Genomic DNA, 25,152 nt, shown 5'->3' on the forward strand with positions numbered 1-25,152 from the left:
TAATCAAAAGAGAAAAACGTCCAAAAATTGGCCTAAGTCGGCACTTGGAAGAACATTTCTCAAAAACATCCAAGTGCCGATAATAAAACCGGGTTTTGGACGTATTTTTAAACGACCTAGACCTTCATAGTGCCACTCAACGTCCAAAGCTAAACGGGGCGTTTCGGGAGGCATGTCGAAGGTGGGAGTTGGGCGGGACGTGGGCCGGCTTAGACTTAGTCTTACAGCATGTATAACCGAAAGTTTAACAACAGAGCCTAGACAGAACTTGGACGTTGTGACTTAGACCATGTAAAAAACATGGTCTAAGTCACAAACACCCACCTAAACTCACCAGATAAGCACTTCAAACACATGACACAGACCCCCACACACTACCCCAGTGATCACCAAACCCCCACCCCCATAAAAATTTTATTCACAACTTTAAATTTCAGCCTCCAGACCATCATCACCTGGCCACCTGGCATAGGAAAGCCTAGTCGTCCAGCCCAGAGGCAGCTAAAGTCATCTTGGGGTGGGTTAGGGACCCATAGAGAAGAGGACCCATACCCATAAGCCCCTGTAATCACTGCATTGATACTTAAACATGTGCACTGCCCTATACACCCCTAAAACCCTTTTTTACTGGCATATAAGTGGCTCCTGAAGCCATAAGGGCTATTGGGGTGGTAGATAAGTGGGTCTAGGGGATTCTGGAGGTGGTTTGGGGGGCTCACAAGGAAGCTGTAGGGAGGAGAAGCCATGGCACCCTTTTTGTGAAGTTCACAGCAGTGCCCTGTAAGGTAATCCACTATCTAGGTGGCATGTCTGGGTGTTCAATCCATCACTTTGCAAATCCCTCCCACGTCCAACAGGGCTTGTTCTAGGCGTTTTGGACTTGGATGGAAAGTTGGACGGAAATGTGGTATAAAGATGGACGATTTAGCGGCTTGGACGATCAGATCGGCAGGACGTATAATTAGACGATTTTCTAAAGTAAAAAAAAGTTGGACGTATCTTTTGAAAATGTGTCTTAGGGTCTTTTAACTTTGGACAACTTGCAAGATGGACGTAAACGGACTTAGACATCCCTTTCAATTATGCCCCTCCACACATGTAAATGTGCGTCTAGTTCATGCCCCACTCAAACTCTGCCTATGTAAATATTCACCTACACAATTGGATATCATAGTACAGGATAGTGTATACAGTGACGTCACCCCAGGCACGGTTTTGCTCGGGGCACTGGCACCCCTCCTCCTCTCCACCCCCACCCCCTTCCCACTCCTCCACCTGCCATGGGCGTGCCCCTTCCATTCCCCGTACTTTTTTTAACTTCAGCATGAGCAGCCACCTACTTGCTGCCCGCATCAGCTTCAGTACTCTCTCTGATGTCACTTCCTGGACCCATGCCTAGGAGGTGACATCAGAGAGAGCGCTGAAGCCAATACGGGCAGCATTTGGTGGCTGCTTGCACCGAAGATAAGAAGGTACAGGGAAGGGGTTTGCGCGCCTGGCAGCGGGGTGGGGAAGAGGGTGGGAGAGGAGCATCACTACCCTGGGTGCCGCTAATCCTCGCTATGCCATTGAACGTAGAGCCACAATATTAATATTTGTGCACATATGTAGGAACATAAGCACATAAATGCCAGTTTTCAGGTTATTTAAAGTGCCCTCCTGATAGAATTATATATTACGAGAGTAAATCTGTATGAAGGTACCTAGATTTAGGCCTAGTTGAAGTCTATTCTATAAAGAAAAGTTGGGGCCTACTTTTCTCTATAGCATGCTAATGTAAGCTGTCTTTCATGTGTAGAGTTACCGTATTTGCCGATGGGAAAACCCGGGTGCATGGCCATGCCCCTTTCTGTCCCAGCCCCGCCCACAAAAAAGTGCATCTCTTTTTCTCTTGATCTCCAGGACACGTTTGGAGGGTTTCCAGCTTGTGCAAATGCATGTGACGTCATCCACACATGCTTGTTGGAAGCCCTCCAGATGTGGCCAGAGCTTTCCAAAACCCGGACAAATTGCCAGGTTTTGGAAAGTCCGCTGAGAATCTGGACAGTCCTCTAAAAAGAGGACATGTTTGGGTTTTCCCAGACGTTTGGTAACCCTATTCATGTGCCTACTTAACAGATATAGACATTTCACTAACCGTAGAGTTGACGTAAATGTTTGCTCACAGATTGCAAAAGAATGCAGGTAGATTTAAGATTTTTGTCCAGCACACTTCTTAATTAAAAAAACCATTGCAATTTGTGCTTTGTAGGTCATGAGACGAAAGCAATGCTGAACAACAGTGGCCCTCGATATAAGCGCAGCAAGATCGAGAGACAAATGAATGTTGATGTCTTCTCTTGTGTGGGGCTATTATTCATCATGTGCTTCATTGGAGCATTAGGTAAGATGTTAAAAAAAGCAGTGTCTTTCCTTAGGAAATATAGCTGGATTTCTGTAACGCACATTAAGTTACCATGGGATAAAATTATGCAAATGCATGCAAATGCATGCAAAACACCTCATTATTATGGAAATTTGATTACAACTTGTGATGAATACCACAAGCTGCGCTATTCCAGGAAAATAAGGACATGAATTTATTTTTCCTGCCCTGGAGCAGCAAACCACTAACCTGTGGCCCAGTATTCCCAGGTAGCTTCACAAAACCCATCCTGAAATTCCCCCTCCCATGGCAAATACCCTCTGAAGAACCCCCCTTTCTCCCAAAGACCCAAAGCCTCCTGTAGGCACTCCCACCAGCAACACCACCAGGCCTACCTGTAGAAATCCCTGGTGTCTAAGAGTCCTAGGGCAGGAAGGAGCCCTAGTTGCATCTTCCCCTGCTGACATTGGATTCAAAATGGGGATTGCGTCTGTCTGGAACTTCTAGACACCAAAGATTTCCTCAGCTAAGTCCAGCAGAGCACAGGAGAAAGTAAGGTGTCAGCGGAAAAGAGGGGGCTCTTCAGGTGACGATTTGTGATAGGGAGTCTTTGAAGGGAATTTGTGGTGGGCTGTTTTCTGAAAGGGGGTTCTGATGAGAAGCATCAGGAGGAGGATTTTTGATGGGGGGAAACAAACCTTTCATTTCCAAACTTTACCCTGGAAAATCCGGACCCCCCCCCCTAGACCAGCCTCCAGGCCCACCCATCCCCGCCCCGTCACGCCCCCAGTTCAGCCCCATCATGCCCCCAAGCCTGCTCCAGCCCAGCCCCGCGCCCTACTGCCTGTACTCATCAGGCAGCACATCTGCACATGCGCAGATTAGACGCCTGCGGGGATGTCCTCCTGCATGAATGAAAGGAGCACATGTGCAGGGAAATCCAGATGTCGGGTAACCCTACCCTAAAGGCATCCCTATCCAATCATATTTTTTATATAACTTCACAACATGTAGTAGCTCAAGAAGAGGTATAGTCAGATACAGTATGTAGTTTCCTGTTCCCAGAGGGCTTACAGTCTAAGGCAGTGGTCTCCATCGTGTGGCCCCAGGGCTATATGCAGCCCCAGTCTTCCATTAAGGCCCTCAAACATGTAAATATGTTAATTTAAATCTTGCCCACTTGATAAAGTAACTGCAAACAATCTCTTAAGTGCTATTAGTGGAATTTGCCACTGCTAACAATCCAAGATGAAGTGATTCTGGTTTTTTTAATAGATTTTTGAAGTGTTGTGCAATCAATATCAGTATTAACTTTTAATATTTAATACCAAGTCTGAACAAGCAGATCAAAGCAGTTTGCAAAATTAGTAGTTTGTGTAAGCTTGAAATCTTTTGGGTGTCCCTCAGAGCTTTCTCAAATTCGCACGGCTGCTCTTTATATGAAAAAGGTTGGAAACCAATGTTCTAAGGTTATACCTGGAACAATGGAGGGTTATATGGCTTGCCCAGGATCACAAGAGCAGCAGTGGGATTTGAACCTGGCTTCCCTGGCTGTCGCCTAGTGCTCTGACCAATAAACTACTCCATTATTTCTTTTCCTTTTGTGCGATCAGATGTCTGGAATTCAGCCAAATAACATTATTTGGAGTGGCATTGGACTGAATAGATTAATCCCACATAGACCTCAAAGGATCTAGCGTAGCTTGGTAATGCTATTCAATTAATTTCACCATGCCTAAGCACAGTCTTGATATTATTCCACTGAAACCATTTCTTTTCTATTTGCTTTAGGGCATGGCCTTTCGACAGTAGCATTTAATGAAAGACCCATCTTTGAAGTTCCAGAAAATAATGGCACATATATTTCTCCTGCTCTTGCTAGTTTCTACATGTTCCTGACAATGATAATTCTTTTGCAGGTAATATTTTGAACTTATGAGGTCAAAGGTTGTTTGAGCCCCACCGAAGCCTTGCTTTGCATGGTTTTTGAGAATAAGAAACATCCACAAATAAATTAACCGAGATGACTTTTGATTTCTGGCAAACTGCTAGACAACTATGAATAACTGGAAGCGCACTTAGCCCAATTTCTCAAAACTGTGCCGAAAGCTAGAGGGTGATAGGCATCCTATCGCCACCTAACTTAATTGTTTTAACTGGTGATAAAGGACGCGGTAATTGACCATATTGTTTAAAACCAATCTAATTTTTAAAAAAGTAGGCACTTGCAAGCACCTACAAACAGCGGTGTCTAACTCCCATCCATAGAAGCGCCTACTGGTGCCTACATCTAAAGTAGGCATGGTTTATGCCGGAAGTGGACGTAGGCGTTGTTAGGCGCCTCTATGGTTGCGATTCTCGTCTAAAGTAGGCGCCGGAAATGCAGGCCTGTAAAACTCTGGCCTACATTTCCAGCAACCTACTTTCGATGTGGCCACAATTCTCTAAACGGCACTGTCACTTGGTTGACATGTCATCGGCACCACTTTTCTAAGCAACCTCCGCCAATGATGCCGTTTAGAAAATCCAACCCTTACCCTTAATTCCATAATCTTTTTGTGCTTAGCATGCAAAATTACACATATATAGAGTCTGTTTTGGGCCTAAGGTGCTAGTCGTCCAAAGTCGTAAATGTCTCAGTCATATATATGGCATTGATAACTCAACCATACTCAGATCGATGTCCACCACCTTATTTCAAAAAAACCTCTTATAGGTGTCTTTCAGGGCTTTAGACATGCCATTTGGCATTTGCCATTTGGTATGTGGTGACCAAATGGCATGTCTGAAGCCCTGAAAGACACCTATAAGAGGTTTTTTTGAAATAAGGTGGTAGACATTGATCTGAGTATAGTCGTCCAAAGTCGGCAGCGTCTAAAGTCCATTCTCGAAAAATATGTCCAAAAATTTTTTTTTAATCGTCCAGCTGTTTGATCGTCCAGACTGCTAAGTCATCTATCTTTATACCGTATTCTGATCCCAAAAAAATCATCCAAGTCCAAAACACCTAGAAAAGACCTTTTGGAAGTGGGAGGGGTCAGCAAAGTGATGGACTGGCCACCCAGACGTGGCAACAGAGTAGTGGGGCACCTTACAGGGCACTGCTGTGAACTTCACAGAAAGGAAGCCATATAAACATCTCACTAATGCGAACGTATGCTAGTGTCCTATAAGGGTATCTTGGTGCACTTATACTGCTATAAAATTAACACTAAGGACATGGCATTGGGGTGCCTGAAATGAGATGCCAAGTTACAGAATTACTCTCCCCCCCCATAATTCTTTTACTGAGGTAGCATAAAGATGTGGTATTTAATTTTAATTTAATTTAATTCTTATATACCTTATTGTTTTCAGTTTTCTATTAGTTTCTGCATTTTTATAGTTAAAAATGGGATAACCTTTGAAATAGATGGGAAGATTAATATAAGACAGTATTGATATAAGGGAAGGTCTATCAGGCAATATTAACACTTTTTATACCTTTCTTTCAGATCGTAATTCCGATTTCCTTGTATGTGTCAATTGAATTAGTAAAACTGGGCCAGATCTACTTTATTCATAATGACCTTGATTTGTATGATGAAGAAATAGACTTATCTATTCAGTGTCGTGCCTTAAATATCACCGAGGACCTGGGGCAAATTCAGTACATCTTCTCGGACAAAACTGGAACTTTAACAGAGAATAAGATGGTATTTCGACGATGCACCATTACAGGCAATGAGTTTTCCCATCAGGAGAATGGTAAGATGTGTTGAAAATGTTAGACTCACTTGAACACCCTTCTTACAAAAATATGTTAAAGTTATTTTTCATTACTAAATATTCAAATCCATCAGGAAAATATATTTTGTATGAATATATTTGTTTGTGAAGGCCACTGGGACACTAGCATTAAAAGGAGTGGCATTTCTTTCTGAAATCCAAATCCAGATCTCACAATGTTGTTTTAAGGGTATGCTCCTATTTCAGACAAAATCTTTTGAAATCCTGTTTCATTAGATAAGTGCTGAGACGGTTTTCACTGAGAGTAAGAAAATAGACCAAGAGATCTATCCACTTATGAGGGGCCACTGAAAAGTTCTCAGCCCGACTTACAAAATTGGGGCAGTCTCCATCGAGGGCTCTACACTCAGTCCAATGTTTTTCCAATTTTTTGTTCCAATGGAAAAATACAGAACGAAAAAAGTGAAAAAGTTATTGGACTCAATGGAGACTACCCCAGATTTGTTTGTTTGGGTTGAGAACTTTTCAGCAGGCCCCTCATACCTGAAAAGTTCATAGATATGAACATATGCCGAAAGGTTAGACAACCTGGGGCTCTTTACCCTGGAGAAGCGGAGACTGAGAGGGGACATGATAGAGACTTATAAAATCATGAAAGGCATAGAGAAGGTGGAGAGGGACAGATTCTTTAGACTAGCAGGGACAACTAAAACAAGAGGTCATTCAGAGAAACTGAGAGGAGACAGATTCATAACGAATGCAAGGAAGTTCTTCTTCACTCAGAGGGTGGTGGACACCTGGAACGCGCTTCCTGGAGAGGTGATAAGACAGAGTACAATTCTGGGGTTCAAAAAGGGACTGGATGACTTCCTGGAAGCGAAGGGGATAACAGGGTACAGATAGAGGTTTACCTTACAGGACATTGAGCGAATAGGGTATGGATATTTTAGGTTAGGTAGGGAACACTTTCAGGTCATGGACCTGGGGGGCCGCCGCGGGAGCGGACTGCCGGGCACAATGGACCCCTGGTCTGACCCGGCAGAGGCAATGCTTATGTTCTTATGAGAGAAAAAACCATCCTTTTATTATTCTTTATTACTGGTAACAGATTCTTGGTTGAAGTCTTGATAAATAGAATTTTTATGACAAAGAAAACCAACTTGTAATTTCTTAATTATTTTTACAGCAAAACGCCTCGAGAGCTATATTGAAATGGATTATGAAGAAGATATCCCAGCAATGCATACTTTGTCATGGCATAATCTACATTTCAGCAACCCATCTACTGTGAGGCAAAGAGGCACCAGAGCCTTGAGGAGGTGTCATAGTGCCCGGGCCCATTTCCAGGGCCACTATCGAAAGAAGTCAGAGGGGCGTTTCGACATTCCACCATCTCAAGTAGCCTTTAGCAGTCCACTAGTAAGTAAGACTGTTCTTAGTAAAGTTTTGGCCCTTGAGCTTCAGAATTAAACCATATTCAATTTAGGAAGGCTAGACTGACCACTTTGAAATGTGTTGCTCCCAAACATCTGGATTTAGATTCTCAAAGTCTGATCTACCTCAGGACATAAATTAGCCCCAAAGTGCTAGCTGTTGAACTCAAAAACCAGATTATGACTGGCTAGACTTAAGACCAACTTCAGGTGCAGGCCTAATGAATAGTTTGTCTTATTAAAAGATCTCAAAAGGGTTTTGAGGCTGTAGAGAATGATTCACTGGAATATGGCTAGCATAGAGGGCATTCGGAAAAGTTGGAAGGAGACAGATTCGAAACGAATGCTAGGAAGTTTTTCTTTACCCAGCGTGTGCTGGACACCTGGAATGCGCTTCCAGAGGACGTAATAGGACAGAGTACGGTACTGGAGTTCAAGAAAGGATTGGACAATTTCCTGCTGGAAAAAGGGATAGAGGGGTATAGATAGAGGGCTACTGCACAGGTCCTGGACCTGTTGGGCCGCCGCGTGAGCAGACTGCTGGGCACGATGGACCTCGGGTCTGACCCAGTGGAGACACTGCTTATGTTCTTATAGCTGCTCTGCTACTCAGGGGATAGCTGAATAGTGAATGCTCTTATTTCTCCAGCCCTCACTTATTATCAATTTCAGAAAGATCTTAAAACCTATCTATTTAAAACAATGCAATATTTAATCGATTTCAAAATTATCTTGATAAGCGGATTTCTTATTATTTCTATGGAATAATGTTTACAGTTTCTTATCTATTTTAGCAAAAATAATCTGTATTGTTCATATTTTACTTTGAATAAGTTAGGGTTGTATTTTGTTAGTCTGCATCTTTTATAAAACGTTATTTGGATCTGTATTTTAATTACTTATTGTAATTCCTATTGTGTAAACCGCTAAGAACTGATGGTTTGGCAGTATATAAAAATAAACTATTATTATTATTTATTATATTCTGGGGGTATTAGAAGCAGAAAGAAAATTACCCTTTATTTAAGTGTGAATGCAGTGCTATACAAATTACATGCAGCCATGTAATAATGGTTTTACCACCCATTCAAAAAAATTGTAGTTTGACTTGGACAAAACATTATACTGTATGCACTCTAAGAGAATGAAGATTGGGGCAATAATACAAAGTGTTAGATAAATGGGGATTGTGACTTAATAAGATTAATATTCACTAGGGCACATAATTTAAAAATTGTATGCACAACTCCATAAACTAGGCGTCTCCATTTAAGTACCCTGAGGATGCACAGTGGAAAACGATTTTATAATGACACTGGGGCACCCACGTTCCATTATAGAATACTACCAAAACCTGAAATTTGCATGTCTACGTTTACAGGGTTATAGAATAGGATCCTACTGCACAGCTCAGGGCACCAAAAAAAGGTACCCAGTTATAGATTACAACCCCTCCTTTCCAACCACACCCATGAAACAGTGTTCCCCACCCCCCACCCCCTTCCCCCCCACACACACATGCTCAAGGCCACCAGCGTGCTCGACTTTAAGAATAAATGGGACATCCACGTGGGATCCCTACGTGGGTCGAGCAGCACTCAGACTTAATGGGGTGGGTCAGTAGAGTGGGCAGACTTGATGGGCTGTAGCCCTTTTCTGCCATCATCTTTCTATGTTTCTATGAGTAATACAGATAAAAATATGAATATTATGAAAGTCTGTACATACATATTCAGGCAGTCCCCAGGTTAAGAATGAGTTGTTCTTAACCCTTTCAGGACCAAGGGACATATTTGTCCCATAACTTTAAAATCCTATAAATTTTGATTGGGATAGTCTACAGTTCTAAATTTGATATGTACGGATTCCATATGATACTGCCTTTATGTAAACAAACTGGTTCCGACATTCATTCATTAGCGTCGTTGCCAGATTGACGAGAAGATTCACTTGCCACACTGTCCATAAGCCAGAAGTGTGATTTTTTAAATAAAAATAATGATATTTCACAAAAAAAAATCAATTTTTTGGCATCTGCAAGCCCTTTTTACCATAAAAATGTCGTCAAAACCACAAAAATTGGCCTACGATCCTTATGGTCCTGAAAGGGTTAAAGCTGTTCTTAAGTTGAATTTTTATGTAACGTAGAACTTGTAAATTTTAAGATTCGTGCTGCTTACCTCTGCTCCTAGCTGACAAAGGGCTAGATTCATAAAGCAAACCGATCGTGCACCGATCGGTTTGCGACCCCTTTACGATCAAATTTCCCTCCGGCCCCATTCACTAACCTCTCCAGCGATCCATTTCAAATCCATGCATGCAAATGAGGAGAAACGCAAAGTTGGCAGGGACGCGATTCACAACACACATTTCCCGATCCGACTGGGCTGGCCGATCAACTCCAGAAGCGACTTCTGGGGACCAGTCGCAGATCTTCTTTTCCCACTCTCCAGCGCTGCCCTGCTCTCTGCTGCCCCGATCTCGCTGCCTGTTTCAGGGGCTGTAGAAGCCCTGGGGCCGGGGACGCAACTAAAATGCCTCTCGCCACCCAGATTGATCTCTGCTGCCTTCCCTGCAGTGCGAGCCCACGGCGTTTAGCCCCGTTTTAAACCTGCGGGCTCGCACTGCAGGGAAGGCGGCTTCGTTTCCCACTCTCCAGCACCACCATGTTCTCTGCCCTGCTCTCTGCTGCCCCGATCTTGCTGCCTGTTTCAGGGGTTGCAGAAGCCCTGGGGCAGGGGAGAGAGCAATGCCTGTTGGCTCCCAGACTGATCTCTGCTGCACTATGCCTTCCCTGCAGTGCAAGTCCGTGGGTTTAAAGTGGGGCTGCACGCCACAGTGCAGCCCCGCTTTAAACCAGCGGGCTCGCAGTGCAGGGAAGGAGGGAAGAGGCTGCCACCACTGGAGATAGAAGCCCCGGGAAAAAACTTCCAGTTAAAAAAAACCAACAACACACAAAACGCATGCACATACCATCTGCAGGGGGCGTTCCTCCAATCGCCCCATCTGCATATTTTTCTGTAGTGAATTCATTGGATCTGCCCAGATCGGGCCCTATCGGGCAGGTTAGTGAATCTAGCCTAAAAGGGCAAACTGCCCCTACCTGTGTTCCCTCTAAGGTACAGCAATCACTGCCACATGTCAGAGAATGGTGGGACCGCGGCAGAGTGAAGACAACTCGGACAACCTATGGCAGCTTACAAAGATCGCTAGAGCCAGCGATCTTCTTCTGCAGGGCAGGCTGCTGAATTTCAGTAAATTGCTGTGGGAAGCCAAATACTAGCGGGGAAGCTACTTCCCGAGTGACCCTCCCCACTCGCCCTCTAAAGCAGGAGTGGCAGGCCAGCAAGGGGCAGCACTGCTGCTCCTACTTTAGGGGTGAGGGGGGAGGGTCAGTCAATTTAATTGGGAGGCCGATTTTTTGGTGGGGTAAATCGATTCGAATCGATTCACCTGAAGTGCACCTTCTTGCAGATCATATTGAGGGATACGCGGGTCTCCAACAAGGAGCACCTAAATGGGCCTCCGCGTGTGTGGATCGCCGGACTAGATGGACCTTGGTCTGATCCGGTGAAGGCGTTTCTTATGTTCTTAAGTTCTATATGGTAGAATGAATCCATTTCCTCCTTGCAAAACCACGTGTGCTGTGCTGTACAAGGTCTCTTTTTTCCTCCCACAGCAGCCCACATGTGTTCTTAAAATGTTTCTGCATAACATTTGCTGCATCCATAATGCAAACATGGGAGCTAGAATGATTAATTCTCCTGCCTTTTTCCTCATTTGATTCTTTCTTTTTTTTTTTTATATGAATCTTTTATTTGTCAAGCAGCAATAAAATTTTCTAATTGTAGCCCTCCATCCTTTTCGGGGAATGTTACATCTACCTTAGAAATCTTACTGCCCACCTGTCCAATTAGAGGCAGGTCTCACTTGATTCAATATTCGTACTTGTGACGTGCATCATTTTATTCGCTTCCCCCCTCTCCCTCCCCAACTCCCACTACCCTTAGCCCCTTAGCTGAAACTCGCTGCTGAGAGTCATCTGCTGTCAGATTCTTAAGAGGCTAATAATAAATTCTTCAGAGGCACTTTGTTGCAATATTACTAAGTACAAGCTCCTTATTGTGAACTGTTCTAGGTTGGATATCTCTCCTCACTTCTCTCTCCTTATACACCTCCCAGAGAACTCCCTTCCTCAGATAAGTCACTCTTAGCGTTACCCTTCTCCTCCACTGCTAATTCCAGACTTTGTTCCTTTCATCTATCTGCCCCCAATGCCTGGAATAAATTACCCGAGTTTGTCCGTCAAGCCCCTTCCCTTGTTTAAAAGCAGACTGAAAACCCACCTTTTTGATATAGCTTTCAATCCTTAACCCTACTCCTCTGCCCTCCTACCCAGCCAGATGATTAACCGTTCCCCTTAACTGTATCCATGACATCCTGTTTCAGTCTTTGGGAAACAGAGCTGAGATTGTGATGTCATAATGCCTCATTCCACCAATAAGAGCCAACCTCATCAGTGATGTCACAATGGCTTGATTGTCCTGTACTCCCCTCTGCCCTCCAACCCAGCCAGTTCCCCTTAACTGTATCCATGACATCCTGTTTGTCTGTCTTGTCTGTTTAGATTGTAAGCTCTTTCGAGCAGGGACTGTTTTCTTACTCTTTGTGACTCTATACAGTGCTGCGTGCATCTGGTCGTGCTATAGGAATAATTCATAGTAGTAGCATTAGTGTGAAGAGTTTCAGTCTTTGGGAAGTAGAGCTGAGACTGTGATGTCATAATGCCTCTTTCCACCAATAAGAGCCAACCTCATCAGTGATGTCACAATGGCTTGATTGTCCTGTACTCCCCTCTGCCCTCTAACCCAGCCAGCTGATTAACCGTTCCCCTTAACTGTATCCATGACATCCTGTTTGTCAGTCTTGCCTGATTAGATTGTAAGCTCTTTTGAGCAGGGACTATTTCCTTACTCTTTGTGACTCTGTGCAGCCCTGAGTGCGTCTGGTAGCGCTATAGAAATAATTAATAGTAGTAGATACTGATCTAGTGTCTTATAATCATAATCATTTATGGAGGACTGTAAGGAAGAAATTCTGTTTCCTAGTTAGACTGTCTTTTATTTGGGCATTGGTAGAGTATAAATCCGGACATATATTACAGCTTTAGGAGAATGCTAAAGACTCATCTCTTCACACCCATAATTCAAAATGCAAAGACATTTCTACTTCATCAAGCCTGTAATTCATTGTTCATGATCGCTGATTAGAAATTTTATTGTAAACCTCATTAAATCCTTGTCAAAACTTGCAGTATAGAAGAAAATACAGTACGGTATATGGTATATTATGGTAGTGAATGAAAGCTGTTTGCAGCATTGTAAAGTATAAAAATCTGCCCTTCCCTTAGATCAGGGGTGTCAAAGTCCCTCCTCGAGGGCCGCAATCCAGTCGGGTTTTCAGGATTTCCCTAATGAATATGCATGAGATCTATTTGCATGCACCGCTTTCATTGTATGCTAATAGATCTCATGCATATTCATTGGGGAAATCCTGAAAACCTGACTGGTTTGAGGCCCTCGAGGAGGGACTTTGACACCACTGCCTTAGATGTACCATAGGGCATTCTCTGGACAAAACAATGCCCGTGGTAAAGAGTCTTTTCCTCCTTCCTTTTTTGAGTTCTTTGCTTACAAAGTCATATCCTGTCTCAAAAAGGCAGCAAGGTACTTGTCCCACCCCAGGCAATCACTGTGCCTATCTACCCTTTGCAACAGCCCCTGTGCAAGTCACCACAATGGTGAACATTTATAAACAGCATTAAAGCAAAGAGATTGCAAAGGATTACGAGGACTTTGCAATCACTCAACAGAACTAGTTCAACCAGATAGATCTGCTCTATTGATTCTCTGTATACCTTGTAAACAAACGGCAGAGATTGCACCAATCTTAAAGATATCTCTTTAAATAGTAAGACGTGATAGGAGGTGCAGAATCTGCAAAGCAGTGCTTAATTGTGCTTACTTTGAGCTGGGTTATCATGATTAAAAGCAACTCGACTACTATATTACCAGTTCTCCGAATTATAGGGAAGAATCCAGGAGATTTCAGTATTGACATTATCGGTCAATACATCAAACTTTTTATCAATATAATGGACTCTGTGGTGTGACCCAGGCCAAAAATGCTTCAGTTTTCCTGAGGGGGATGCCGATTCCAGCTGTATCAGCAATCAGTCCCCCTTCTGCGTCAACAGAGCCGTGGTCTCTCCCCTGCTCTCTTCCTCATGGCAGCTGCTATGCTCGGAGGATGATGACGACAGTTGTGCACTGCCTCCCTTCGGGTGGAGTCTGCCTTGGGATCGCTGGCGTTGATAAGCTCTCTCTGCCGCCCTCTCTGCCGCCATCCCCGTCCTGCCGTTCTGTGCCTGCTAGATGTCTGCGGCAGTCTCCGCTATGTCAGCTGAGTGCGTCCCGAATGCCGATCTACTACTTTGCCCGATGAAGTGTTGCGGGCCCAGGCGTTAGCACAGTTGTGCAGCGCTGGCTCCGAGGAGCCATCCAGCAACCACCACAATTTAAAGATACCGCTGGAAGGGGAGTATATTCGCTCCATAAGACGCACCCTTATTCCCACCCTTATTTTGGGGGAAAAAAGTGTCTTATGGAGCGAAAAATATGGTATTTCTCTTTTTTGGTTTGTCATTAAAAAAACTTACCACATGAGCTCTTACCACCACCTATTTTGTAAGTGGTCAAAGTCCCCACACTAATCAATTAGCATACAGCAATGCCTCATGCACTAACTGATTAGTTTTGTCACACCCGCTCTCCACCCCATAACACACTCCCTCAAAGAAGATAACATATTAGTGGACGGTGCGCATGTACAAATTGGAAAATTTACTGCAGAATGCCGGTGCATGTCCCATAATAAGTCTTTTTAATGTACGGTAAGCACACGCTAGCCCTTACCGCAGATTAGTAAAAGGACTCCTTAGTGCATAATTTTAAGGGCATTCACAGAGAGGCCATGGGTGGGACAGAAGCAAGGTGGACATTTACACATGTAACTTACAGACTGTACATTACAGCATCACTGCCACATCTAGGCAGTAGTGTGTACTAGTGCTACCCAATTCACGATTTGAGTCGCTTCACCGATTTGAATCGCTTCACCGATTTGAATCGCTTCACCGATTTGAATCGCTTCACCGATTCAAATCAGGTGAATCGATTCAAATCGGTTCGTTTTTGTAAAAAACTGGACTCACCGATTCAGCCCCGATTGAAGTTCATTCTTTTTTTCACCGCTGGCCACCAGACTCGTTCTCATCTAATGTAACTTCCGGTTTTGCGAAACCGGAAGTTACATCAGAAGAAATGAAAGGACGTGGGAGCGTCGAGGGAGGAGTGAGCAGACCTCATGCAGCGGACCTTAGAAGCAAAGGGTATTTTTTGCTGGTTCTCTCTCCGCATTTCTCCTTTCTTCCCCGCGATTCCACATCCAGTCGAGTAAGTAAATGAACCGGCAGGGGGGGCTGAGAATCGGCAGGGGGGCTGAGAATCGGCAGGGAGGGCTGAGAATCGGCAGGGAGGGCTGAGAATCGGCAGGGAGGGCTGAGAATCAACAGGGGGGCTGGTGAGTCTTGGGGGCTGGGGATGGAAGCTGGGAATCGGCTGGGGGGGCTGGGGATGGAAGCTGGGAATCAGCAGGGGGGCTGGTGAGTCTGGAGGGCTGGGGATGGAAGCTGGGAATTTTTGATATGATATTACCTTGGTTAAATAAAATGTTTAAACTTAAAAAGCTGTGTCATTAACAGTGAATCGAATCGAAAAATCGATTCAACAGGGTGAATCGAATCGAAATATTTTTCTCTGAATCGGGCAGCACTAGTGTGTAATCCAACCCTAGATCTGTTGTAAATGTTCATGTCAAAATTTAGGCACGCAAATGCCAACTTACGCTATCATTCTATAATGGCATCTTGGTAAAGAAGTTCCAAAATAGAATTTATGTTTATGGTACAAAATGCTACAGCCAGATTGATCACAGGAACAACAAAATATGCCCATATCATACCTTGTCTTCGGCAATTGCACTGGCTGCCTGTGGCTTTTAGAGTACAATATAAGATTGCGATGAATTGTCATCATTTTTTGTATGGTACAATTCCAGAGTATTTCAAGAGTAGGATGGCCTTTGACCAGCTCAGAAGATTGTTACGTTCTGAAAATTCTGCTCTGCTAAAGGCTAATGTTAATCCAAAATATGTAGAGTCTAGTGCAATGACCTTTTGTTGTGCTGGAGTGAAGTTATGGGATTTGATGATAGGGCAGTTAAGAAAATGAGCCCAATAGAGTAACTTTCTGAAAACTCCTCAAAACACAATTGTTAACGCTTTCTTATAGGGTCTGATTTGTTCCGATCGAGGATTGACTGTGCAATGTAGGTTGTGATGATTTTTCCCTCTTTTGTACTGTTTTAAAGTATTGAATATGTGGTTATGTTGTAAACCGCCTAGGAATTAGACAGTATAGAAATTTTAAGAATAATTGAATGTTTATGTTTATTGAAAGCTTCTATACCGCTACTAATGACCGGGGAGTCCATTCAGAGTGGTTTACATGAATTTCTGTAATAGTGATACAATACATGAGCTTCTGTAAATGTGTTACAATACAGAGTTAGCTCAGCCCCTGGCAACAGTGGGCCTAACTATTCACTTTGTTCCCAATTTCAGTGCTAAATTTAGGATGGCAACCACAGCCACAAAAAATGGTTGTGCTAAATCTGTCTAATCAAAAATCCGGTGTGCTTCAGCTGAAAGCCAAGCCAGTTGCGTTCGACTGGATTTTTCCCTAAAGATAAGCAGCTAAAATTAACCAGATATTTTTGTATTCATTCAGCGGCTTTTATCAAACTGACCCTTTTTTGGGAATATTCGTTCCTGTTCCTCTATCTGGAATGCTACTTAACAATGCCATGTGTCTCAAGCACAACAGATTAATTACACCCTGGACTGTGTAACTTCAGTGTCTGAAATAGAATATAAATTACAATAAAAGCAGTGCTGGAACCAAGTGCTAAGGCACTCAGGGCAGCACTGCGTGAAACGAGGAGCTTGTTAACCCCTTCCCCTCGCCAGATCCCAGAGGTTGGTGCCTTCATAAATATAGCACCCAGTTTTTTCCTTCCTTGTTCTGACTCTGGTTAAAATAAAGGCATTCTAAGTAATTATGTTAAACCAAACCATCTAAAAACACTTTAAAAAGTGCACAGCAAGTGAAATATTTAGAAAAAGGATAAAGTGGCAATTCTTTTTAATTGGTGCGACAAAAAAGACACACTTAGGGGGAATTCACCGAGTGGCACTAACTGAGCTCCGCTCACGCGCAACCATTAGAGCAGGGATCTCAAAGTCCTTCCTTGAGGGCCACAATCCAGTCGGGTTTTCAGGATTTCCTCAATGAATATACATTGAAAGCAGTGCATGCACATAGATCTCATGTATATTCATTGCGGAAATCCTGAAAACCCAACTGGATTGCGGACCTCAAGGAGGAACTTTGAGACCCCTGTATTAGAGCATGCTAAATCGATTAGCACCCCTTAATAAATCCCCCCCTTAGCACCACTTCTATAATGGGGCTTAGGCTAGGGCAGGGGTAGGCAATTCCAGTCCTCGAGAGCCGGAGCCAAGTCAGGTTTTCAGGATCTCCACCATGAATATGCAGGAGATCGATTTGCACGCACTGCCTCCTTGAGTATGCAAATCTATCTCATGCATATTGATTGTGGATATCCTGAAAACCTGACCTGGCTCCGGCTCTCGAGGACTGGAATTGCCTACCCCGGGCATGTCCTCCTTTTGAGGGCATGTCCGGGGGTACAGATGGAGCCTGGGGGTGGTGGTGCTCCTTCCCTGCCCTCATCTCTGCCTCCCCTCCCCCCACCACAAGCAGCAAAAACTTCAACGTGCTCCTCGCAACCCCGTTGTCTCTCTCGCTGATGTCACTTACCTTGTGCAGCACCTGGAAGGAGCGCATTGAAGTTGTTGCTCATGGTGATGAACAACTAGAAGTGCAGGGGAAGGGAAGGGGGCATGCATGTGGGAAGAGGCGGGGCAGAGAGGAGGAGGGGTGCCAGCACCCTCACAAACTTGGTGCCCAGGGTGGAAGCCACTGTATGAGACAATCAAATCTCGATGCATGCATGCAAAGTTGGGTTTCTGTGAATATTTTGGGGGAAGGGGGTCCGTGACTCAAAAAAGGTTAAGAATCACTGCCCTGAGGGCTAAATTCTACGTATGGTACCCAAAAAATTGGCACCAAAAAAGCACTATTGTATAAGCCTTGCTTAATGGTAGGCATTAATTATAGAATAGTGCTTATGCCTAGGAAAGATGACTAAATTTAGGTGCGGAGGCCCTAATTCTGTAATTACAAGCGTAATTTAAAGGAACATCCTCAATCCACCCATTTCTGTGCCACTTTTTATGACTCACGTAAAATTTAAGTGCAGATCTCACGCCTGAATTTACCCATATAACCCTTACATTACATTACATTAGTGATTTCTATTCCGCCTTTACCTTGCGGTTCAAGGCGGATTACATAAGAATTGAATAAGGTATTAAGAAGTACATATTGTTAGGGTAATAAGAAGTATTTAGGGAATAGTTTGAACATTTTCTGGTTTGCTGATGAGTTGGTATTGCAAGGAGGAGTTCAGAGTATGTTTGGTTGTATTATATAGGGGTGATCGTCAGTGAGGACATGAAGGCTGCCAATCAAGTGGAGAAAGCTTCATCCAAGGCGAGACAAATCATGGGTTGCATAGGCAGGGGTTTCGTCAGCCGTAAGCCGGAGGTCATTATGCCATTGTATAGATCCATGGTGAGGCCCCACCTGGAATACTGTGTGCAATTCTGGAGGCCGCATTATCGCAAGGATGTGCTGAGGATGGAGTCGGTCCAGAGAATGGCCACCCGGATGGTCTCGGGACTTAAGGATCTCCCGTACGAGGAACGGTTAGAAAAATTACAGCTATACTTGCTCGAGGAGCGCAGAGAGAGGGGAGACATGATCGAGACGTCCAAATATCTCACGGGCCGCATCGAGGCAGAGGAAGAGGTCTTCTTTTTCAAGGGTCCCTCGGCAACAAGAGGGCATCCGTGGAAAATCAGGGGCGGGAAACTGCAAGGTGACAACAGGAAGTTCTTTTTTACTGAAAGGGTAGTTGATCGCTGGAATAGTCTTCCACTTCAGGTGATTGAGGCCAGCTGCGTGCCTGATTTTAAGGCCAAATGGGATCGACACGTGAGATCTATTCACAAGGTAAAGGTAGGGGAGGGTCATTAGGGTGGGCAGACTGGATGGGCCGTGGGCCCTTATCTGCCGTCTATTTCTATGTTTCTATGTATATTGGTTTTATGTATTTTTTTGAAGAGTAGGGTTTTTGTTTCTTTTTTGAAGGTTTTGTAGTCTGTGGTCGAAGTCAGCAGATTGGTGAGTTGTCGGTCTATTTTCGCTGCTCTGGTGGCCAGTAGGTTGTCATGTATTTTTCTTCGTTTGACCTTTTTGGTTGGCGGGGGTGTGAATATTGTGTGGCTTCTCCTGTGTCTGGTTGAGGTGGATTGAGTTAGTCGATTGTTCCAGGAGGTAGGGCTGTCTCCGTTTATAGCTTTGAATAATAAACAGTGGAATTGCTTGTTAAAATGCCAATTATCAGCACTAATTAGCCTATTAGTCAACTAAATTACATGCGCAACTTGGGAACGCGAGCAAAATTGCGCGTACAATTATTGGCACTTTTCACAGAATTGGGCGTAAGGGACTGAAGCAAACATTTTATAGAATAGCACCTCGTGCTTATTTCTGAAATCGCCAGTGTACGTGCTACATAGTCGCATTATTAGCGCTTAATTTTTAACGCGCCTTATAGAACTGTCCTTTAATTCTCTAACATTTAGTGATACTAAAGGGGACCTGTCAGTTTTATCTCTGCTGTCACAGAATGTGTCTCTGGGTGGAGATCAAATCCAGAATGAATAATGCCGCCTCCTTCTAATCCCTCAGACAGAGCGAGCCCTGGCGTGACTGCTAATAATCTCACTACATTTCAGTGAGGCATGAGCCTAGAGAATGAAATCTCCCACGTCAATGTGTCTCATTTAAAAATGTCATTGTCCTCCAGACAATGAGGAGAGCAAACAATTCAGCTTTTTACCTTCTGCAGCTCGTGGGGGATGGTCCCAGGATTAACCAGGGCTGCCTCTTTTTTTTTTTTTTTTTTTGCTGAGTCCTGTGAGAAGTAATGATCTCATACGCTGGCACTGTTGGTATCTGTCATTTTCCTGAGACTAGATCATTTGTCTTTTTTTGTATGTATTTTTCTATCCATTTTCCCCGCAACGCTTTCCAAAATGGTTCATTTTTTGGTAGGTTGGTTAGAAACATAGAAGCATAGAATATGACGGCAGAAAAGGGCTATAGCCCATCAAGTCTGCCCACTCTAATGACCCACCCCCCTGACTTTACTCCCTTAGAGATCCCACGTGAATGTCCCATTTTCTCTTAAAATCTGACACGCTGCTGGCCTCAATCACCTGCAGAGGTAGACTGTTCCAATGATCGACCACCCTCTCTGTGAAGAAGTATTTCCTGGAATCACCACGAAATTTCCCTCCCCTGATTTTCAGCGGATGCCCTCTGGTGGTCGAAGGACCTATAGGACAGAAGATATCATCTTCCACCTCGATACGGCCCGTAACATATTTGAACGTCTCAATCATGTCCCCCCTCTCTCTTCGTTCCTCTAGTGAGTACAGCTGCAATTTATTTAGCCTTTCTTCATATGTGAGATCCCTGAGCCCCGAGACCATCCTGGTGGCCATTCGCTGAACCGACTCAATTCGCCGCACATCTTTCCGGTAGTGTGGTCTCCAGAATTGAACACAATACTCCAAATGAGGTCTCACCATGGATCTGTACAGTGGCATTATCACTTCAGGTCTCCTGCTGACAAAACCCCTGCGGATACAACCCATCATTTGCCTTGCCTTGGAGGAAGCCTTCTCCACTTGATTGGCAGCTTTCATGTCATCACTAATGATCACCTCTAAATCACGTGCCGCCGTGGTCCTAGCCAAGGTCTCACCATTTAGTGTGTAAGTTCTGCATGGATTTCTCTTACCCAGGTATATTACTTTACACTTTTTAGCATTAAAGCATAGCTTTGTTGTAAAGAAAAAAACCACTGGAAATCTTTAGTCAGACAGTATAAGTGTTGAGAGTTAGCCTAGTGTCATTATTTTAAAGGCCATATCAGTTGTGTAGCACAGAGGTTTAAAGTTTTGTCAGGTTCTTTTCTTCAAAATATAGGTAAGAAAATGCTGTTGAGGCATTTACTCTTTTTAGACTGCAGGAGACCTTGACTTTATTCCCTCTAAACTTTGCAGGAGTCCTCCATCTACAGACCTGCCAGTGGGTGGTGCTGTTTCACAATCACATTTTCAATAGTGAGGGTTAATCAAACTCTACTGGATTCCAGAGAATCAGCCTACAGCTAGTGATAGAAAACTTAGCGTTTTGGAAGGCCTTTATTTCTAATGGAGCATATGTTGATGCTACCAGAGCTTAACTATTCTCTCAGTGAAAAAAATGTTTCCTCCTTTTGGTTTTAAAATTATTACCCTGTAACTTCATCAAGTGTCCCCTAGTCTTTGTAAATCTTTATGCAGTAAAAAATTGATCCACTTATACCCATTCTATACCACTCAGGATTTTGTAGACTTCAGCCATCTCTTTTCCAAGCTGAAGAGCTCTAACCTCTGTAGTCTTTCCTCATACGAGAGGAGTTCCATCCCCTTTATCATCTTGGTCACCTTTCTTTGAACTTTTTCTAGTGCCGCTATATCGCAAGGTGAGGTTCCACCATTCAGCGAAATAGAGGCATTATAACATTCTTAATCTAGTTTACTATCCCTTTTTTTAATAATTCCTAGCATCTTCTTTGCTTTTTTGGCTGCTGCCGCACATTGGGTGGAAGGTTTCAGTGTATTGTCTACGATGACACCCAGATATTTTTTTGCATACAGACCCTAGCATCCAGTAATTATAATTATAATTTGGATTATTCTTCCCAATGTGCATCACTTTGCATTTTTCCACATTAAATTTTATCTGCCATTTGGACACCCAGTCTTCAAGTTTCCTAAGATCTTCCTGCAGTTTTTCACAGTCCACATGCGTTTTAACAACTTTGAACAGTTTAGTGTCATCTGCAAATTTAATCACCTCTCTCATAGTTCCAACTTTGAAATAATTTATAAATAAGTTAAATAGCACCGGTCCCAGTACAGATCCCTGTGGCACACCACTATTTACCCTCCTCCATTGAGAAAAATGGCCATTTAACACTACCCTCTGTTTTCTGTCCGATAATCAATTCTTAATCCACAATTGAACATTGCCTCCTATCCCATGACTTTCATGAGGAACTTTGTCAAAAGCTTTCTGGAAATCTAGATACAGTACATCAGCTGGCTTGCCTTTATCCACATGTTTATTCACACCTTCAAATAAGTCAAGCAAATTGGTGAGGCAAGACCTCCCTCGGCTTATCTTATAAATAAGTAGTGAATTTTCCCAAGCCCATCTTAATAAAGGCTTATGGAATTTTCTTATAGAAAATTATCCAAACCTTTGTTACTTTCAAACATTTTTTATTGAAAGAACAAAGTAAAACAATTATATAATACATATAGATATTCATTACAAATAATTTCACAAATTTTGAAAATTCAAATCCATATATTCATTAAATACTATCTTTCCTCCAAATATTTTATAAGACAAATCTTATTCCCCCCTCTGCCCCCTTCCCTTTCACCCCTCACCCCTTCCCAATCCCCCCTCCCTCCCAAGATGGAAGGTGACTAAGACAACCAGGTTTTGGGAAACCATGAAGACAACAATAGCTTCAATGTAATTCATTAAGAATCAAACTTCGTGCTCTAGGTGAAAGTTTTTGAATATAGGGGTCCCAAGTTTTCAAAATGAGACAAATTTGTCTAAGAGATCGACGAACCTCCCAAACCTCAAATAAAAGTACACGATGTAATTGGTTCCTCCAATGCCAAAAACTAAGAGGTTCTTTCTGCAACCAATATTGCATAATACATTTATGATCCACTACAGAACAATCCCATAATGATCCCAAATATGATAAGATGGCAGCCAAACCTTTGTTAAACCCTGCTATGCAAACTGCTTTTACCAAATGCAGTTGCAAGAAATAAGCAGGCTACTACTGTGTGTGCTACTCCATATGCGAGCTCTGTAGAAATCATGATTTGCATAGCAACATTAAACATTTAATCAATGTTGATTGAGACTTGATTTCAACTCATCATTCTACCTAAACAAAAACAGATAATCATAGGTGTTGATGTTCAGCGCTAATTAACGAGGAAGGAGAGATTCCTACTCAGTTTTTTAGATTGTAAGCTCTTCTGAGCAGGGACTGTCTATCTTAAAATATACAGCGCTGCGTATGCATTTCAGCACTATAGAAATAAGTAGTAGCAGTAGTAGTAACTAACATGCAGTGCGTTCCCAAAAGATATTCATTAGCGCAGAACTGGAGAGCGCAACTGAATATCCCGTCAGACTGCTGCAGCACAATCTGGTTACCAGGACCAGCTGGAGGTGGAGCCAGGAGTTGCCATTATTCAGCAGCAGTATCCATATAACTCAGGTTGCCATATGGCTCCAGACATCCGGGTTTTACTTCCACCGAAAGCAATGGAAGTAAGGAGATCAGATAGAGATAAGAACATAAGAATAGCCTCACTGGGTCAGACCAAAGGTCCATCAAGCCCAGTAGCCCATCCTCACGGTGGCCAATCCAGGTCACTAGTACCTGGCCAAAACCCAAGGGCAAACAGTGGCTTCCCCCATGTCTTTCTCAATGGAAGTAAAACCCGGATGTCTCAATCCGTCCTCCTTTCTCTGGAGCCATATGGTAACCCTACATATAACTGTCTGCTTAAATTAGGATAAGAAAAAGGCTGTCCTAAGTTTTAAAAACTTTCTTATTTTGTCAAACATTTGGCAAAGAAGACCAATAAAGCCTTGAAGGGATAAGATGTAGAAAGCAGGAATCTGTAGAAGAGCAGTTCAAGGTATAATTTCATTGTTTTCTTTTATTGTACTTTATTTGTATTATATGCAGTGTCACTTTAAATTTTGTATGTTACTTGTACACCACCAAGAACCCCTTGGTTGTGCGGTTAATAAACTAGAGGCCGACTGAATTTTGGTTTCAGTTAAAGTTATGGTGCTGAAACTGGCCCCAAATCCTTTTTCTGCCTGGTTTCAATTTTGGTCAAAAGGCTGAGGCCGTGGTTTCAGTTTCGGCAGAAACTGGCAGTGTGTTTTCAGTGAAAGCTGAAAATTTGTGCTTTAAGAACATAAGAATCGCCGCTGCTGGGTCAGACCAGTGGTCCACCATGCCCAGCAGTCCGCTCACGCGGCAGCCTCTGGTCAAAGACCAGCGCCCTAACTGAGACTAGCCCTATCAGCATACGTCTTTGTTCAGCAGGAACTGGTCTAACTTTGTGTTTCCCTTATAACAGCCTCCGGAAGAGCATTCCAGTTTTCTACCACTCTCTGGGTGAAGAAGAACTTCCTTACGTTTGCACAGAATCTATCCCCTTTCAACTTTAGAGAGTGCCCTCTCGTTCTCCCTACCTTGGAGAGGGTGAACAACCGATCCTTATCTACTAAGTCTATCCCCTTCAGTACCTTGAATGTTTTGATCATGTCCCCTCTCAATCTCCTCTATTCAAGGGAGAAGAGTCCAGTTTCTCTAATCTTTCACTGAATGGCAGCTCCTCCAACCCCTTAACCATCTTAGTTGCTCTTCTCTGGACCCTTTCGAGTAGCACCGTGTCCTTCTTCATGTGCGGCGACCAGTGCTGTACACAGTACTCCAAGTGAGGGCGCACCATGGCCCGGTACAGCGGCATGATAACCTTTTACGATCTGATCGTGATCCCCTTCTTTATCATTTCTAGCATTCTGTTTGCCTTTTTCGCCGCCGCCGCACATTGCATGGACGGCTTCATCGACTTGTCGATCAGAACTCCCAAGTCCCTTTCCTGAGAGGTCTCTCCAAGTACCGCCCTGGACATCCTATATTTGTGCATGAGATTTTTGTTACCTACATGCATCGCTTTACACTTGTCCACGTTGAACCTCATCTGCCATGTCGATGCCCATTCCTTGAGCCTGATTATATCACGTTGCAGATCTTCATAGTCCCCCTGCGTCTTCACTACTCTGAATAACTTCGTATCGTCCGCAAATTTAATCACCTCGCTCGTCTTACCTATGTCCAGATCGTTTATAAAGGTGTTGAAGAGCACGGGTCCAAGCACCAAGCCCTGAGGCACTCCACTGGTGACGCTGTTGTTCCTTTTCTCTCCCTCCCCCTCCCATTTGAACAAGAATTTCCTTTCCCCCATGCCCGCCTGTACATGTTCCCCTAAGGCCTATCTTACAATCTCTGGCTGTGTAGAGGTTAGTCAGGGCAAGAGCGATCCCCAGTCGCTCTTGC

General features: G+C 43.6%; 1 protein-coding gene across 2 annotated transcripts in view; it reads left to right on the forward strand.

The window, feature by feature from the left end:
* The window catches only part of ATP10B (ATPase phospholipid transporting 10B (putative)), a 424,301-nt gene that overhangs the window by 337,972 nt on the left and 61,177 nt on the right, over positions 1-25,152 (forward strand). For both annotated transcript variants that reach the window (XM_033927737.1, XM_033927738.1), the window contains exons 7-10: positions 2,252-2,383; positions 4,157-4,284; positions 5,860-6,112; positions 7,281-7,513. In XM_033927737.1, the coding sequence (XP_033783628.1) occupies positions 2,252-2,383; positions 4,157-4,284; positions 5,860-6,112; positions 7,281-7,513 (746 nt within the window). The remainder of the gene's footprint in view (positions 1-2,251; positions 2,384-4,156; positions 4,285-5,859; positions 6,113-7,280; positions 7,514-25,152) is intronic.

This window comes from Geotrypetes seraphini, chromosome 18 (genome assembly GCF_902459505.1).
Source record: "Geotrypetes seraphini chromosome 18, aGeoSer1.1, whole genome shotgun sequence".
NCBI classification, from domain to species: Eukaryota; Metazoa; Chordata; class Amphibia; order Gymnophiona; family Dermophiidae; genus Geotrypetes; species Geotrypetes seraphini.